Source organism: Sinocyclocheilus anshuiensis, unplaced genomic scaffold, assembly GCF_001515605.1.
Source record: "Sinocyclocheilus anshuiensis isolate Anshui unplaced genomic scaffold, SAMN03320099.WGS_v1.1 scaffold86, whole genome shotgun sequence".
Taxonomy (NCBI): domain Eukaryota; kingdom Metazoa; phylum Chordata; class Actinopteri; order Cypriniformes; family Cyprinidae; genus Sinocyclocheilus; species Sinocyclocheilus anshuiensis.
In genome coordinates, this window is record NW_015547662.1 from 2,546,236 (window position 1) to 2,561,180 (window position 14,945).

Below are 14,945 nucleotides of genomic sequence, written 5' to 3' on the forward strand. Positions count from 1 at the left end.
TACTGTTATTCGTAAGTGTAATTCATGTATTGTGAAACTGCAGCTTCATGCTAACGCAAAAATAAATATGATCTGCATGCTTCTGACTTCCATTTTTCCGCGCTTACACTTTTGGCATGTTTTTTTCGCCAAAAGACGGTCAAAAGCACTGCAAGCCTGTGAACAGTGATTTGCAAGCGAAAACAACAGTTAACAGAACTGCAAAATGGATTGACTACATAGACCCAATCTGTATGTGTAAAAAAACTAACTGTTGCAAATGTCTAAATTACTTGTTGTGCATGTGGGGCAAAAAGTTCCCGAAATAAACCGATATGTACAGCTCCGTCTTTCTTTTCTCTGCGCTTAGTTTTGGCACGATTCTCTCACTAACTGAGTTTTGCAAGCGTGAGGGGGAGGGCGGGGCAACCTTCTTCTTGTAGCCAATCAAATGAGCCTCTCGCTGACTCTCCAGTTACTCTTATCTGATTGGTCCAATAAACACATCATACCCAAGACATTAATCTTCATTTAGTTCAGGATCATTCTTGCTGTCGGAATGGTACTTTTAACGTACACATACAGTAAAAAATTGTACTCAAATATAGTTTTCCATAAAATCACATTATATTTGTCCCAAATTATTGTTAATGTACATAATGACTTCATCCTAGGCTGGAAGTTTGTGTATTGAGCATCTTTCAGCACAACGTTTGTCTTTCTATCCGTATGCTTTATATAGAGTACTATAATAATAGCCATAGATCGCGCTTTCTCTTTCCGTTTGCTGTTTTGTCAAACACCGTACTTCAAACTCATCGATGCAACTTTGTTCATTCCTGAAGCAAACTTTTATTTTAACTCTTTTGGACTGCTGTCTTGAAATCGGTGCAATACCTGTGAGTTGTCCTAGATGCGGCGCTGCGCTTACTTCTTCAATGTCCTTGAAAGCGCGCAGTTTTCTAATGTATTTACTTTAACTTCTTAGGTAATACCAATGGTATTATATATTTCCAATAAGTCCAAAATTACAAAAACACACATATATATTTAATTGTTTGATCCAAATTATTGCTATCTTTCGCACGCTTCCGACTTCTACCTTTCCATATACGGACTGCCCGCTATAGAGCGCCTCAATATTGTAATAATTTCTACAAGTAGTTGTATTGTGTGTCTGTGTGTTTAGAAGTTGTTTTTGTTAGTGTCCTTTCACAGATCTGCAGGTGACAGTCAATCGACTGATCTTAACTACAAGATTATTAATTATTATTTTATGTCGCTCACACAATCCAAAAATGAGAGGCAACATAATTACCAGTCTATAATTATTTAATAATTATATAACACCAGTCTAAAGCTCTTGTGGTTATTAAAATAATATCCATGTTTCCATAATGCATCTTCACTTCATCATAGTTCACCCAAAAATTAAAATGACCCCATGATTTACTCACCCTCAAGCCATCAGGTGTATATGACTTTCTTGTTTCAGACGAATACAATCGGAGATTACAGTTTGTAATATTATATAATAATATATAAAGTTTTAAAAATGGATATTTATCTTACACAAACGCATTGCTTCACTTCAGAAGGCCTTTATTGCTACTTTATCGCCCGGAGCCATGTGGAGCACTTTTTATGATGGATGGGTGCACTTTTTTAGGCTTCAAACGGATGGCTTGAGGGTGAGTAAATCATGGGGTAATTTTCATTTTTGGGTGAACTACCCTTTTAAACATAAATAAGCTTCTTTTACATTTGATGTACAAATATCTGTAACTGAGAACAGTGAGAACTGAATATTTTCACAAGATGCTGAATAAAAACCACACAGTACTGAGAATTTCAGTCTTTAGTTTCCTATTATTTACAGATTATGTTCTTGGTTCATTTTATTAAAAACAAAAACTGGTAATGGTGTATGAGTGATTGATATTATTAGGTGAATGGCAGTGGCAGTTAGACCTCCAAATCTTCTCAGACAATACAACACAAGATTAATCATCTTCATGTTTTGTAAACTTAAACAAGAATGGACATAGTATCAAGAAGAATGATACATAAGCAGCTTCCTAAATAAGTTAGGAGTTTCAGAATCTTATTTTCCTAATTATCTCATTGTAAGAGTCTATATATAGACTAGAATTGCACTTTTTTGGTGTAAGCTCTCATATTAAAGCAACATACCTAAACACAAAACACAGATACAGACAAATACAGACAGAAACACAGAATAAGGGCACTATTCTGTGGATGCTAGTTCTGGGGCTGGCTTGACCGCAGTTCTGCTGGTCTGGATGTGCGAGACCTGAAGAACAGGCAACAGCAGCTGGAATGCATTGTGAATGTAGGTAGTGCTATTACAACCCTAGGGAAACAAGACACATAGTGTAGGGGTTTGAGGCTCATCATTATCTTAACTACAGTCATTGTAATCATCAAGTCCCCTAATGCAGTCTCCTCATTTGTTAGCTGTGCATTATGAAAAAAAAAAAACACATTCAGTTTTACCTCCAGCATCACACTGTCCACTAGAGGATTTACTTCTTCTGCTTTTCTCTGACTCTATAGGGTCAAAAAATAGAGAAACAAAAAACAAAAGGATGTTAAATCTAAACTTCAGAACAAAAACTATATAATTTATTAATTTCAGCAAAACCCATTTTATTTCAATATATATATATATATATATTACCAAAAGCAACAGTATACACATTTTATATATCACAGTATAACAGCATACATTTTTGGGACAATATCCTGGAGCAAACTACCTGGGGTTAAGTTCTGAGTTGTTGCAACCCAGTGTTATTTTATCATTATTCATATACTATAAAAATATACCATATTAGTACATACTATACTACTATACTTTTTTTATTTTAGTTTTAGCAAATTTGCTTTTGTCATTTTAATTTTTTTCATTATTATTAATTTCAGAAAAAAAACGTTTTTATTTCAGTTATTTGCCAAAGTGAAAAATTTGCGCTGAAAAGGCGTGGACAGTTATATTTGTGGTTCACCTTACTGCATATGCATTTTTAGGAGTTTCCCTTTCAGAGGAGAGTGAATGAATCATGCAAGATCTTTTACTAAGGTTTGCGGCAGTCGATTTACTGGTATTTGCGCCATTATTTAATGCCTAAAAAAGCATGCCTTAAGCCATTTTGCGCTTGAATTGGCTGTGATAATTGCTAATTTGTGTTGCTCTTGGTAGATTGCATTAGTCATTATGGAAATGATCTGGAAATGATTTATGCATTTATGCATTATGTCAGTAGGTCAACCACACAACTTTCCACTCCCACTGGTGCTTTTATGGGATTGCGATCTCATGTTAAAGTACCCCTATAATGCCATTTTTAAAGTTTTAAAGTAATATTGTTTTGGGAGTCTCCCGTTTTCTCAGAATATGCACTTAATATCACCTCATTTTCTAACAGTTCTCAAACGAAGCAATTCTAAGATTCAGTCTCTAAACCCCTCCTTTCCATGAGCCTACACTGCTGATTGGTCAGATGGCCCAGTCTGTTGTGATTGGTCTACCACGTACAGCGCGCGTCAGAAACGATACGGCCATTGTCATAGTTCCGTATTTTGAACGCTCGATATAAAGTATAATCATCTATTATTTATCATACTTACAGGTTGTGATTCAGTGGAGCCAGCTGGTCCAAATAAACTGGGTACTGAGACATCTTTCAAGAGCAAGCGTTTGGTGAATCCCACGTTGAACTCCCCGAGATTAGAGAAGCAGTGGTTAGTAAAATGACGTGTTTGAGGGCGGGTCAAGTTGTTCGCGGCCGGCCAATGCAGAATATAATAAAATAGGTACTGGGCATTATGCAAATGTGTAGCCGTCACGGAAGTGGGATTTGAAAGTACTAACGACTCGTTTAGGCTGTTCAGAATCGATTCTTTCTTTTGGGAGACAGTAACTTTATTTATTGTGCACTTTCGGCTTTACAACTTAGAAGATCGTTTGCATTCACATACAGCTACATTACACACGGCATCAAAAGCAATATTCGAAATGGCATAAAAGGGGCACTTTCATTTGCCCTGTTTAGTAAATCCAGTCCTTAAGCTTTAACAAAATTAAGACATTACAACAGAAATGCTCCCAAACCACAAGAGGGCAGTGTTGAACTGTCATGCTCTGGAAATGCATGCATATAGTATTGTCTAATTTCGCAGCGCAACTTCCGCAAAGTGCATTTCTCTTATGTTCCGACTTCATTTTGTTTTGACAATTGTTTTGTTTGTTCTGTACATTTTGTTGCGTTATGCCAGAGTAGAAACATTTTCAACCAGCAAATAAAATAGTTGGGACATCAATGAGGAAATGATTGGTTCAAGAAATGTCTCTGTATGACAGGTGGACAGGTGGAAAGTCATTCCAGAGGCTGAGCTATTAGTTATTGCGTTTTGTTAAAAGATGAAGACAAATGATTGTTTTCTCGGCAATAACATCAACTGACGAATCGTTCACAATAAGACTAGGAACGTCCATTAAGAAATTAAATAGGGTCAGTTATGTCATGGATAATGTTTTCAGAATGAACTGAGCTCAGGTCAGTCAGACTCACCGCTACAGCCAGTAATGTGTCCGTGAACTTTCGGGCCAGGCATTTGACTTCCTTACACATGGCACTGGTTAGCCTGAGCACACACAACAGTCACTAAATAGCTAATAAAAGGACTTGTCAAATAACATCTTACGGAAATGGCTGAGGAACTCACCTGACCAGTATACTGGCCTGTTGGCAGGCTGGCTTCTCCAGCTCTTGTCCGTGTAAAATCAGCTCGGCCACTTTGTGTAGCTGTTCTATACTGCGAGCGGTCACCTCAGCAAGACTGCCCACTGATGACATATACACCTTCTACATACACAAACATACACAGTTACCTAAATATTGATACACAAATTATTAGAATGATTTCTGAACGATCATGTGACAGTGAAGACTGGGGAATTGGCTGCTAAAAAGTCAACATAAATTAAATTTAATTTAAAAACAGACAGCAGTTATTTTAGGCATTAATATTATTTTGCAATATTACTGTTTTACTGTATTTTCATCAAATAAATGCAGCCTTGGTGAGCATAAGAGACTTCTTTTAGAAACATAAAAAATAATGTAATTATTGCAAATGGTATTTTTTAAGAAGAAATAAATTAATACTTTTATCCAGCAAGGATCAAATTAAATTGATCAGTAAAGACATTTATACATCAAATAAATGCTATTCATCAAAGAAACAAATGCATCAGTTTCCAATTATTAAGCGGCACAAGTGTTTTCAAAATTGATAATAATAAGAAATGTCTCTTGAGCAGCAAATATACGCACACAGTTCAGACTTGATAACGCACTCAAAGCATTTGAGTTTCCGTCCTTTGCATTATTTTCCTCATGCTCTCCCTCTTCTCCCTTCTCTTTCTTTTCTTCTTCTTTCTGTTCCTCCTTTTCTGGTGCAGGGCAAGTGGTGGAGCTCTCTTCCTTTAATTCCTCCGTTACATTCTTGACATCTTTGCGGGATTGCTCCACTTCTCGCACCCAATCATGAGCTTTTATACGGGCCTGCAAGGCACACGGTATGATTAGTGTTTGTGCTTGTGTGCTGGAGAGAGTAGGTACACGTTTGTGTTGCATGTGGGTATGCAGTGTGTGTATGTGTGGCTGTACTTTGTTCAGTTTGTCTGGAGTTGCAGCAACATGGAGCTCAAAGAGTAGCTCAGTAAGAACACTGACAAACTTCTCTCCATCAGCAGCTGAAACACACAGATCACGTAAATTTAATACCCAAGGGCAAAAAGGAGGAGGATGTGACAGTGAAGACTGGGGAATTGGCTACTAAAAAGTCAACATAAATTAAATTTAATTTAAAAACAGCAGTTATTTTAGGCATTAATATTATTTTGCAATATTACTGTTTTACTGTATTTTCATCAAATAAATGCAGCCTTGGTGAGCATAAGAGACTTCTTTTAGAAACATAAAAAATAATGTAATTATTGCAAATGGTATTTTTTAAGAAGAAATAAATTAATACTTTTATCCAGCAAGGATCAAATTAAATTGATCAGTAAAGACATTTATACATCAAATAAATGCTATTCATCAAAGAAACAAATGCATCAGTTTCCAATTATTAAGCGGCACAAGTGTTTTCAAAATTGATAATAATAAGAAATGTCTCTTGAGCAGCAAATATACGCACACAGTTCAGACTTGATAACGCACTCAAAGCATTTGAGTTTCCGTCCTTTGCATTATTTTCCTCATGCTCTCCCTCTTCTCCCTTCTCTTTCTTTTCTTCTTCTTTCTGTTCCTCCTTTTCTGGTGCAGGGCAAGTGGTGGAGCTCTCTTCCTTTAATTCCTCCGTTACATTCTTGACATCTTTGCGGGATTGCTCCACTTCTCGCACCCAATCATGAGCTTTTATACGGGCCTGCAAGGCACACGGTATGATTAGTGTTTGTGCTTGTGTGCTGGAGAGAGTAGGTACACGTTTGTGTTGCATGTGGGTATGCAGTGTGTGTATGTGTGGCTGTACTTTGTTCAGTTTGTCTGGAGTTGCAGCAACATGGAGCTCAAAGAGTAGCTCAGTAAGAACACTGACAAACTTCTCTCCATCAGCAGCTGAAACACACAGATCACGTAAATTTAATACCCAAGGGCAAAAAGGAGGAGGACTGAAATATTTAGTGCTCTGACAGAGTCGCCTGTCGTATCAAATCAATGTTAGTTCATTGAGATTTGCTAATATTGGGTTTTCAGATACTTGGTGATTTCAACCTGAATTATAGACTATAAAATCATTTCACAGCCGTAATAATTATGTAGATTATATAACTAATCATTTTAACTCAAAATCTGTGATTTGAATGTGACCATTTAACCTGATTAATCTACATTAATGCACAAATTGTAATACAGATTTATCAAGCACAGGATCTTGATTGTGGTCCGGATTTGACTGTGATGATCTGGATTTGTCTAATTATGTTTTGGCATTTGAAGACTCAACACTAAACACTGAATTTGTGAATAAAGATCACCGTTTTCCCCTGAGGCGGCATCCGCTTCCTCCTCCTCATGAGTGATGAAGATCTCTTTAATTGCAATCAGCTCCTTCTTCAGAACTTCCAAATCTTCCTCCTCCAAAGAGAACAAGTATTCCTGCACCTGAAATGAGGAGAGAAACACGAAGAAAAGAAGAAAGGAGGACTTTCATGTCTAACTTATTAGATATGCTGCATTTATTTGATCAAAAATACAGTAATATTGTAAAATATTATTACACTTTAAACTTTATTATTACACTTTGTTTACTATTTTAATATATTTTAAAAATGTAATTTATTCCTGTGATGGCAAAGCTGGATTTTCAGCATCATTACTCCAGTTTTCAGTGTCACATGATCCTTCAGAAATCATTCTAATATGCTGACTTGCTGCTAAAGAAACATTTCTTATTACTACCATCAATGTGCAAAACATTGACAGAGTCTTTGCAGTCACTTATGATAAATTGAATGCATCTTTTCTGAAAAAGACTAAGGGTTGTATATGCTAGTTTCATGTCAATAGTATCACACATTGGTCTCTTACTTCACAAGTAATAAGATCGTTATTAATATTTCATGTCCATTTATTTATGTATTTGATAAGTAGCTGTGTAATAGTGGGATAACTGTACAGTCAATCATTAGTGCAAAATAAAGCTCTCATGGGTTTATTTTGCAACAGGCAAAAAAACTCCAAAAAAAAAGGAATTTTGAAAAATTATTTTGTTGTTAGACAAAGCATTAAAATAATGTAGGACATAGTCCTGGATGGAAATGTATTTCTGTTGACATTAGTATTTCAGCTTGTTTTTACATTGGTAAAATGTATTATAGGTGTGTGTTAATGGTGTGTGTTACTAACCCTCCCTTCACTCTCATTGGAAAGTATCTCCAGTGCCTCAAGATGAGACAAGCCTTGGTAATCATCAAACAAGATCCCATAGTGGGCGGTTGGTTCTGTGACCATCTGACTGCTCAGTCTCTCTCTCTCCTTCTCCTTTGCTTCTTTTAACATCTGCAGACAAACACAGCATAAGCACATAAAGCAGCTAAGTGGCACACAAGCATATACTGAAGACATGGCAGGATTTTCCAACAAAACCACTGTATCTTCTAAGGTAAGACGGTTGTAGGCACTCCGCTGGGAAAACAACACCCAGTAATCATGGTGAGAAATGTTATTTGAGCATTTGTTGACCATCTAACCTGAGACAGAGAGACAGTTCTCTGCATCAGTATTTTGGTCTTTTTAAAACCTGGGTCACTCTCTGCCAAGACATTCATGGTCTTCTTTCCAATGAACTCCAAAGCATCAAGACCTCCTGTTATTACTGACTTTCCCTGAAAACGCAAGAGGGAGAAAACATTTGTATGACAATTTTTCTGTGATCCACTCACAAGTGGACTCCAAAAAAAAAGGAATTTTTAAAAATTATTTTGTTGTTAGACAAAGCATTAAAATAATGTAGGACATAGTCCTGGATGGAAATGTATTTCTGTTAACATTAGTATTTCAGCTTGTTTTTACATTGGTAAAATGTATTATAGGTGTGTGTTAATGGTGTGTGTTACTAACCCTCCCTTCACTCTCATTGGAAAGTATCTCCAGTGCCTCAAGATGAGACAAGCCTTGGTAATCATCAAACAAGATCCCATAGTGGGCGGTTGGTTCTGTGACCATCTGACTGCTCAGTCTCTCTCTCTCCTTCTCCTTTGCTTCTTTTAACATCTGCAGACAAACACAGCATAAGCACATAAAGCAGCTAAGTGGCACACAAGCATATACTGAAGACATGGCAGGATTTTCCAACAAAACCACTGTATCTTCTAAGGTAAGACGGTTGTAGGCACTCCGCTGGGAAAACAACACCCAGTAATCATGGTGAGAAATGTTATTTGAGCATTTGTTGACCATCTAACCTGAGACAGAGAGACAGTTCTCTGCATCAGTATTTTGGTCTTTTTAAAACCTGGGTCACTCTCTGCCAAGACATTCATGGTCTTCTTTCCAATGAACTCCAAAGCATCAAGACCTCCTGTTATTACTGACTTTCCCTGAAAACGCAAGAGGGAGAAAACATTTGTATGACAATTTTTCTGTGATCCACTCACAAGTGGTCAGCCGAGACTCATTACTATCTCAAAAGCATCTCCAGATTTGAAGTATTGTGTCTGATTTTGCTACATTTCAGTGATATGGTAAATCATATGAGCAGACTCACAGTGTTCTGAACAGCGCTGCTGATGGTTGACAGTACTCCTCTGTGCACCTCCTCTGAATGAACGTGTTCTGCCGTCTCTGTCCCAGAATGCTCATGGGCCTCTTCTGCCTCCTCACATGATGAGCTCTGACGGATTCGTAATGCCACACCTGCTTTCTCTTTTACAGAGCTTAACCCTTGACCTAGGGACAATCAAAGGATGGAAAAGCATCCAACTTTAGGGCTGCATTTACCCTGCAAGGCCTAATGCACAGAACAGATACTGACTGAATCGGATTTATTGTCCAGATAGTTTACAACTGTGACAATAATACCTACTAAGACACACTGAGCTGACAATAGCACTTTCTGCATTTAGAAGTTAGCCCTTTAGTATTATGCCTCACATGTGTTTTTATATGTATGCCATCTAATATGATATTATTTTGCAAGTTCTTGCTCTGTACGCTGTTAATTTAAATAATACAACTTATGTGTTCTCAATCACCACAGAAACTTTTCTCAGTTTATAAAAAAAATAAAAAATGTGTATACAGTAATGCACTTTAAAACACTTTACCTTGGTCCCACCGACTGCATGAATAACAAAACAGATCATTTGAGATCATTGCAAAATTAAAAAAAAGACTGTTCAAAAGTTTGGGGTCAGTAAGATTTTTTTTTTTTTAAGAAATTAATACTTTTTATTCTGCAAAGATGCATTAAATTGATCAAAAGTAACAGTTAATTTATAATGTTATAAGAGTTTTTTTTTGTTTGTTTTTTTTTCAAATAAATGCAGAACTTTCTATACATAAAGTATTCTTTAAAAAAAAAGTATCAAGGTTTCCACAAATATATTAAGCAGCACAGCTATTTTCAATATTCATAATAATAATAATAATAAGCATCAAATCAGTATATTAGAATGATTTCTGAAGGATCATGTGACACTGAAGACTGGAGTAATGATGCTGAAAATTCAGCTTTGCTGTCACAGGAATAAATTACTTTTTAAAATGTATTAAAATAGAAAACCATTATTTTAAATTCTAATAAAATTTCACAATATTATTATTGTTTTTACTGTATTTTTAATCAAATACGAGTTCTTTTAAAATGATAAAAAATTTGTATCAACCCTAAACTTTTGAACAGTATAGTATTTTTTATATTGAATTTAGAAATACTTTTTAGTTGCCACAAATTGGTTAGCAAAAAATTAAATCTCATATGTATTTTTGCTGTTTACATGCATGCAACAAAATCTGATCTGTGCTAGATCAACAACCCAAATGCTAAAATGTGACAAAAACACAGATTGATACTCTCTGTGACGATGTTATCTTACAGTTACCTGTGGAAGGATCTACTGTATGGTTTACTATGGCAGCCTCACTGTAGTGACAGGTTGCTATGGTGTCTTACCCACAGTGGATGTAGCAGTGGTCAGAAGTGACTTCCCCCAGGAGCCCCAACTACTCCAGCCTTTAGGTTTAGACTCATCCGGGCACTGATAACATGCATCCACACAGCCGAAAAATACACACAAAAGATGGATTTATGGATTTTGTAACATGACGCAAACACAGATCAATCCTATTAAATGTACCTCTGTTCCCTGCACTTCTTCCATTGTAACATTTGGATCCAAGCTCACTGAATCCACACATTCAGTCACCTGACCCTCAGGTTTTTCTTCTGATGGATGTGCCTGCTTCACTTCAACACCTTTAGTTGTACTGTGCTCTTCTGCAGCCACATTGGCTGAGTCAGGGGCCGATGTGTCTAGTGAGATTTGTGATATCGGCGGTACCTCGTCTGTATTTGCTGCAGTCTCATCAGAGGCAGTCGTCTGGAGGGAAGGGGGAGATTTTGTAGCGAGGTCTTCCAAGGTCTCATCTTGCGACATGGTGTTCTGATAAAAAATAGATAAACAAACAAAGTGTAGCAGCTGGCCATGACAGGCTGTGACTGACAACAAACTAACTGGTGACTAAACACTGAGACAGCTGAGCTCTGACTAAGGTTTGCAAATTACAACTGGAAATTGATCAACAACATTAGCAAAAACACATCACAAGCACACTGAAAAGAAAAATGATGTTGCTCTTGTGAAATATCAAGTCACATTCTAAAATATGTTGCACTGAGACTCGTTTCTCAAAAATGCAGATATAAATTGGCTTGTCGATGTGCATATAGAACATACTGCGTTTTATTTAGGAGACTAATGCTAATGGGTTGCTAATATAATATCTATAATAATTTGGAATCCATCCTAATAGGATCAAGAACAATTTGCTAAGATCTTCCCTTATAACTGAAATTCATATCTATTAGGATCTTATTTAATGAATTAGTTTTTTTGTTTGTTTTTTTTTTCAAATAAATGCAGAACTTTCTATACATAAAGTATTCTTTAAAAAAAAAAGTATCAAGGTTTCCACAAATATATTAAGCAGCACAGCTATTTTCAATATTCATAATAATAATAATAATAAGCATCAAATCAGTATATTAGAATGATTTCTGAAGGATCATGTGACACTGAAGACTGGAGTAATGATGCTGAAAATTCAGCTTTGCTGTCACAGGAATAAATTACTTTTTAAAATGTATTAAAATAGAAAACCATTATTTTAAATTCTAATAAAATTTCACAATATTATTATTGTTTTTACTGTATTTTTAATCAAATACGAGTTCTTTTAAAATGATAAAAAATTTGTATCAACCCTAAACTTTTGAACAGTATAGTATTTTTTATATTGAATTTAGAAATACTTTTTAGTTGCCACAAATTGGTTAGCAAAAAATTAAATCTCATATGTATTTTTGCTGTTTACATGCATGCAACAAAATCTGATCTGTGCTAGATCAACAACCCAAATGCTAAAATGTGACAAAAACACAGATTGATACTCTCTGTGACGATGTTATCTTACAGTTACCTGTGGAAGGATCTACTGTATGGTTTACTATGGCAGCCTCACTGTAGTGACAGGTTGCTATGGTGTCTTACCCACAGTGGATGTAGCAGTGGTCAGAAGTGACTTCCCCCAGGAGCCCCAACTACTCCAGCCTTTAGGTTTAGACTCATCCGGGCACTGATAACATGCATCCACACAGCCGAAAAATACACACAAAAGATGGATTTATGGATTTTGTAACATGACGCAAACACAGATCAATCCTATTAAATGTACCTCTGTTCCCTGCACTTCTTCCATTGTAACATTTGGATCCAAGCTCACTGAATCCACACATTCAGTCACCTGACCCTCAGGTTTTTCTTCTGATGGATGTGCCTGCTTCACTTCAACACCTTTAGTTGTACTGTGCTCTTCTGCAGCCACATTGGCTGAGTCAGGGGCCGATGTGTCTAGTGAGATTTGTGATATCGGCGGTACCTCGTCTGTATTTGCTGCAGTCTCATCAGAGGCAGTCGTCTGGAGGGAAGGGGGAGATTTTGTAGCGAGGTCTTCCAAGGTCTCATCTTGCGACATGGTGTTCTGATAAAAAATAGATAAACAAACAAAGTGTAGCAGCTGGCCATGACAGGCTGTGACTGACAACAAACTAACTGGTGACTAAACACTGAGACAGCTGAGCTCTGACTAAGGTTTGCAAATTACAACTGGAAATTGATCAACAACATTAGCAAAAACACATCACAAGCACACTGAAAAGAAAAATGATGTTGCTCTTGTGAAATATCAAGTCACATTCTAAAATATGTTGCACTGAGACTCGTTTCTCAAAAATGCAGATATAAATTGGCTTGTCGATGTGCATATAGAACATACTGCGTTTTATTTAGGAGACTAATGCTAATGGGTTGCTAATATAATATCTATAATAATTTGGAATCCATCCTAATAGGATCAAGAACAATTTGCTAAGATCTTCCCTTATAACTGAAATTCATATCTATTAGGATCTTATTTAATGAATTAGTTTTTTTGTTTGTTTTTTTTTTCAAATTATGCCGATAATTCCATTAGGATTATTTTGATGCAACACAATGACACTACAGCTTCAATCATAATGTGAATACAACACATACATGTGCATGTAAAGCTAATAATTCAGCTAAATCATATTTTGTATTTAATCTCATCGTGTCAACAGGTTTGTTGTCAGGTTAAGGTTAGATTTGGGTTTAGCAACTATCATCGTCTCTGTATAAACCCCACTGCACTTGTGAGATATATTAATGTATACCTTATATATAATATTAATACAGTGACACCAACTGTATGTGTACGTGTGTGAACAGAAAAGCACTGACACAAGAAGTAGCAGAGCTGTCCCTGAATGGTGCGGCACTGTCAAGCGCCTTTGTTTGATGCGGATTGCAGCGCCATCTAGCGGTTGTTCTATACACGTACAAGCCATTTTCAAACTTCAGTTTGTAAATACACGTTCAGTAACGGAGTACGCATATGCATAGACTGTAAATAAAGCAGATTATAAGCGTCAGGTTACACGTTACAGTTTCTATACAACAGTTTTATGATCTCAAAGACGGTATTTCTACTAGCTGAGATCAAACGCCCATGTTTGATTATAAATCGTTTATTCGTTTCACCGTTATATTTGCCTTTTTTTATTGGAATTTATTTATTTGAAGAATGGTATTATATATATATATATATACTCTGCGTGCACCTGAAAAGCGACAATTCAAACGAATTTAACTTTTTTTTTAAACGACATGCAAAATAACAACAACAAACGCAACAAATGCAAGTACGCTATAAAGATAAGCATAACGCTAACATACGTGTTATTTCTTGCTTCTGAAATACAGTTCATTCATGGGCTCGTCTCTTCTCGCCAGTTCTGCTGACAGTCGCGCTCGCCTCGCGCAACCTTTCAGCTCGAGCTCGCGCCACGTCTGCACCAGGGTCGCGTGCCGCTGTGGATAGTGACGTCACATGAGCGTTTGGCACACAGGAAAATAAATAAGTGTTCAAATTCCAGTCACACCTCGCGTTGAATTGCAGTAAAACCAATGCTACACCCAACTGTAACTGTGCTACATATACAGAGTGAGGTATTAATCGGTTTGGTTTCGGCTTTTAAGGTGGCTTTGCGTTTCAGAGTTGTTTTTGCAAGTGGGAAAACTGGAAGTTATGAAATAACTGATCTATTGCAAAATTAGAAAAAGAAAAAAAAAAAATTTTCCAAACACTGAAAAAAAAAATCATAATTTTTATTACATATTAATGAAATGATGGTAAAAAGAATATAACGTTCTACCTTAAACTTTTGTTACTTGTTACACAAACCAATTTTTCTTAGCTGGCTCGTTGGTCTAGGGGTATGATTCTCGCTTAGGGTGCGAGAGGTCCCGGGTTCAAATCCCGGACGAGCCCTGACTTTTGATAGTTATGGCTATCCCGTAACCTATGCAACGGGTCGGAAATTGATATTTACATTATAAATGACTTACATTTGAAAAGTGGAATTCCTGGGGCCAGATGCATAAACTTGCTACTAAGACTTAAGAACTATTCTGACCAACTAGCAGCTATCCAAGAGACATAGAGTCGTATATATGTGTATATGTATATATGTGTGTATATATGTGTATATATGTATATGTATATGTATATATGTGTGTATATATGTGTATGTATATGTATATATGTGTGTATATATATATATGTGTGTAT

The 14,945-nt window shown here is 36.3% G+C and overlaps 1 protein-coding gene and 1 non-coding gene across 2 annotated transcripts; one reads left to right on the forward strand and one right to left on the reverse strand.

Moving 5' to 3' along the window:
* Positions 1-1,819: 1,819 nt before the first annotated feature.
* LOC107702351 (protein NOXP20-like) lies at positions 1,820-11,179 on the reverse strand. The gene is made up of 12 exons (XM_016504639.1): positions 10,874-11,179; positions 10,690-10,774; positions 9,283-9,464; positions 8,981-9,115; positions 8,637-8,789; positions 7,052-7,178; positions 6,547-6,632; positions 6,232-6,441; positions 4,729-4,868; positions 4,575-4,647; positions 2,497-2,550; positions 1,820-2,353 (listed from the first exon to the last, which is right to left on the reverse strand). The coding sequence occupies exons 1-12, from the start codon at positions 11,171-11,173 to the stop codon at positions 2,228-2,230; spliced, it is 1,671 nt and encodes a 556-aa protein (XP_016360125.1). The 5' UTR covers positions 11,174-11,179; the 3' UTR covers positions 1,820-2,227.
* A 3,394-nt stretch (positions 11,180-14,573) lies between these two features.
* Positions 14,574-14,645, forward strand: trnap-agg (transfer RNA proline (anticodon AGG)). The gene has a single exon. It is a non-coding gene; the product is annotated as a tRNA-Pro (tRNA).
* The last annotated feature ends 300 nt before the right edge of the window (positions 14,646-14,945 follow it).

Coding starts and splice junctions, on each gene's coding strand:
- LOC107702351 (XM_016504639.1), bottom strand. CDS start 11,173: ATGTCGCAAGATGAGACCTTGGAAGACCTCGCTACAAAATCTCCCCCT. Junction 6,442..6,546: donor CTCCAGACAAACTGAACAAA/GTACAGCCACAC, acceptor TGTGCCTTGCAG/GCCCGTATAAAAGCTCATGA. Junction 2,354..2,496: donor TGGACAGTGTGATGCTGGAG/GTAAAACTGAAT, acceptor TTGTTTCCCTAG/GGTTGTAATAGCACTACCTA.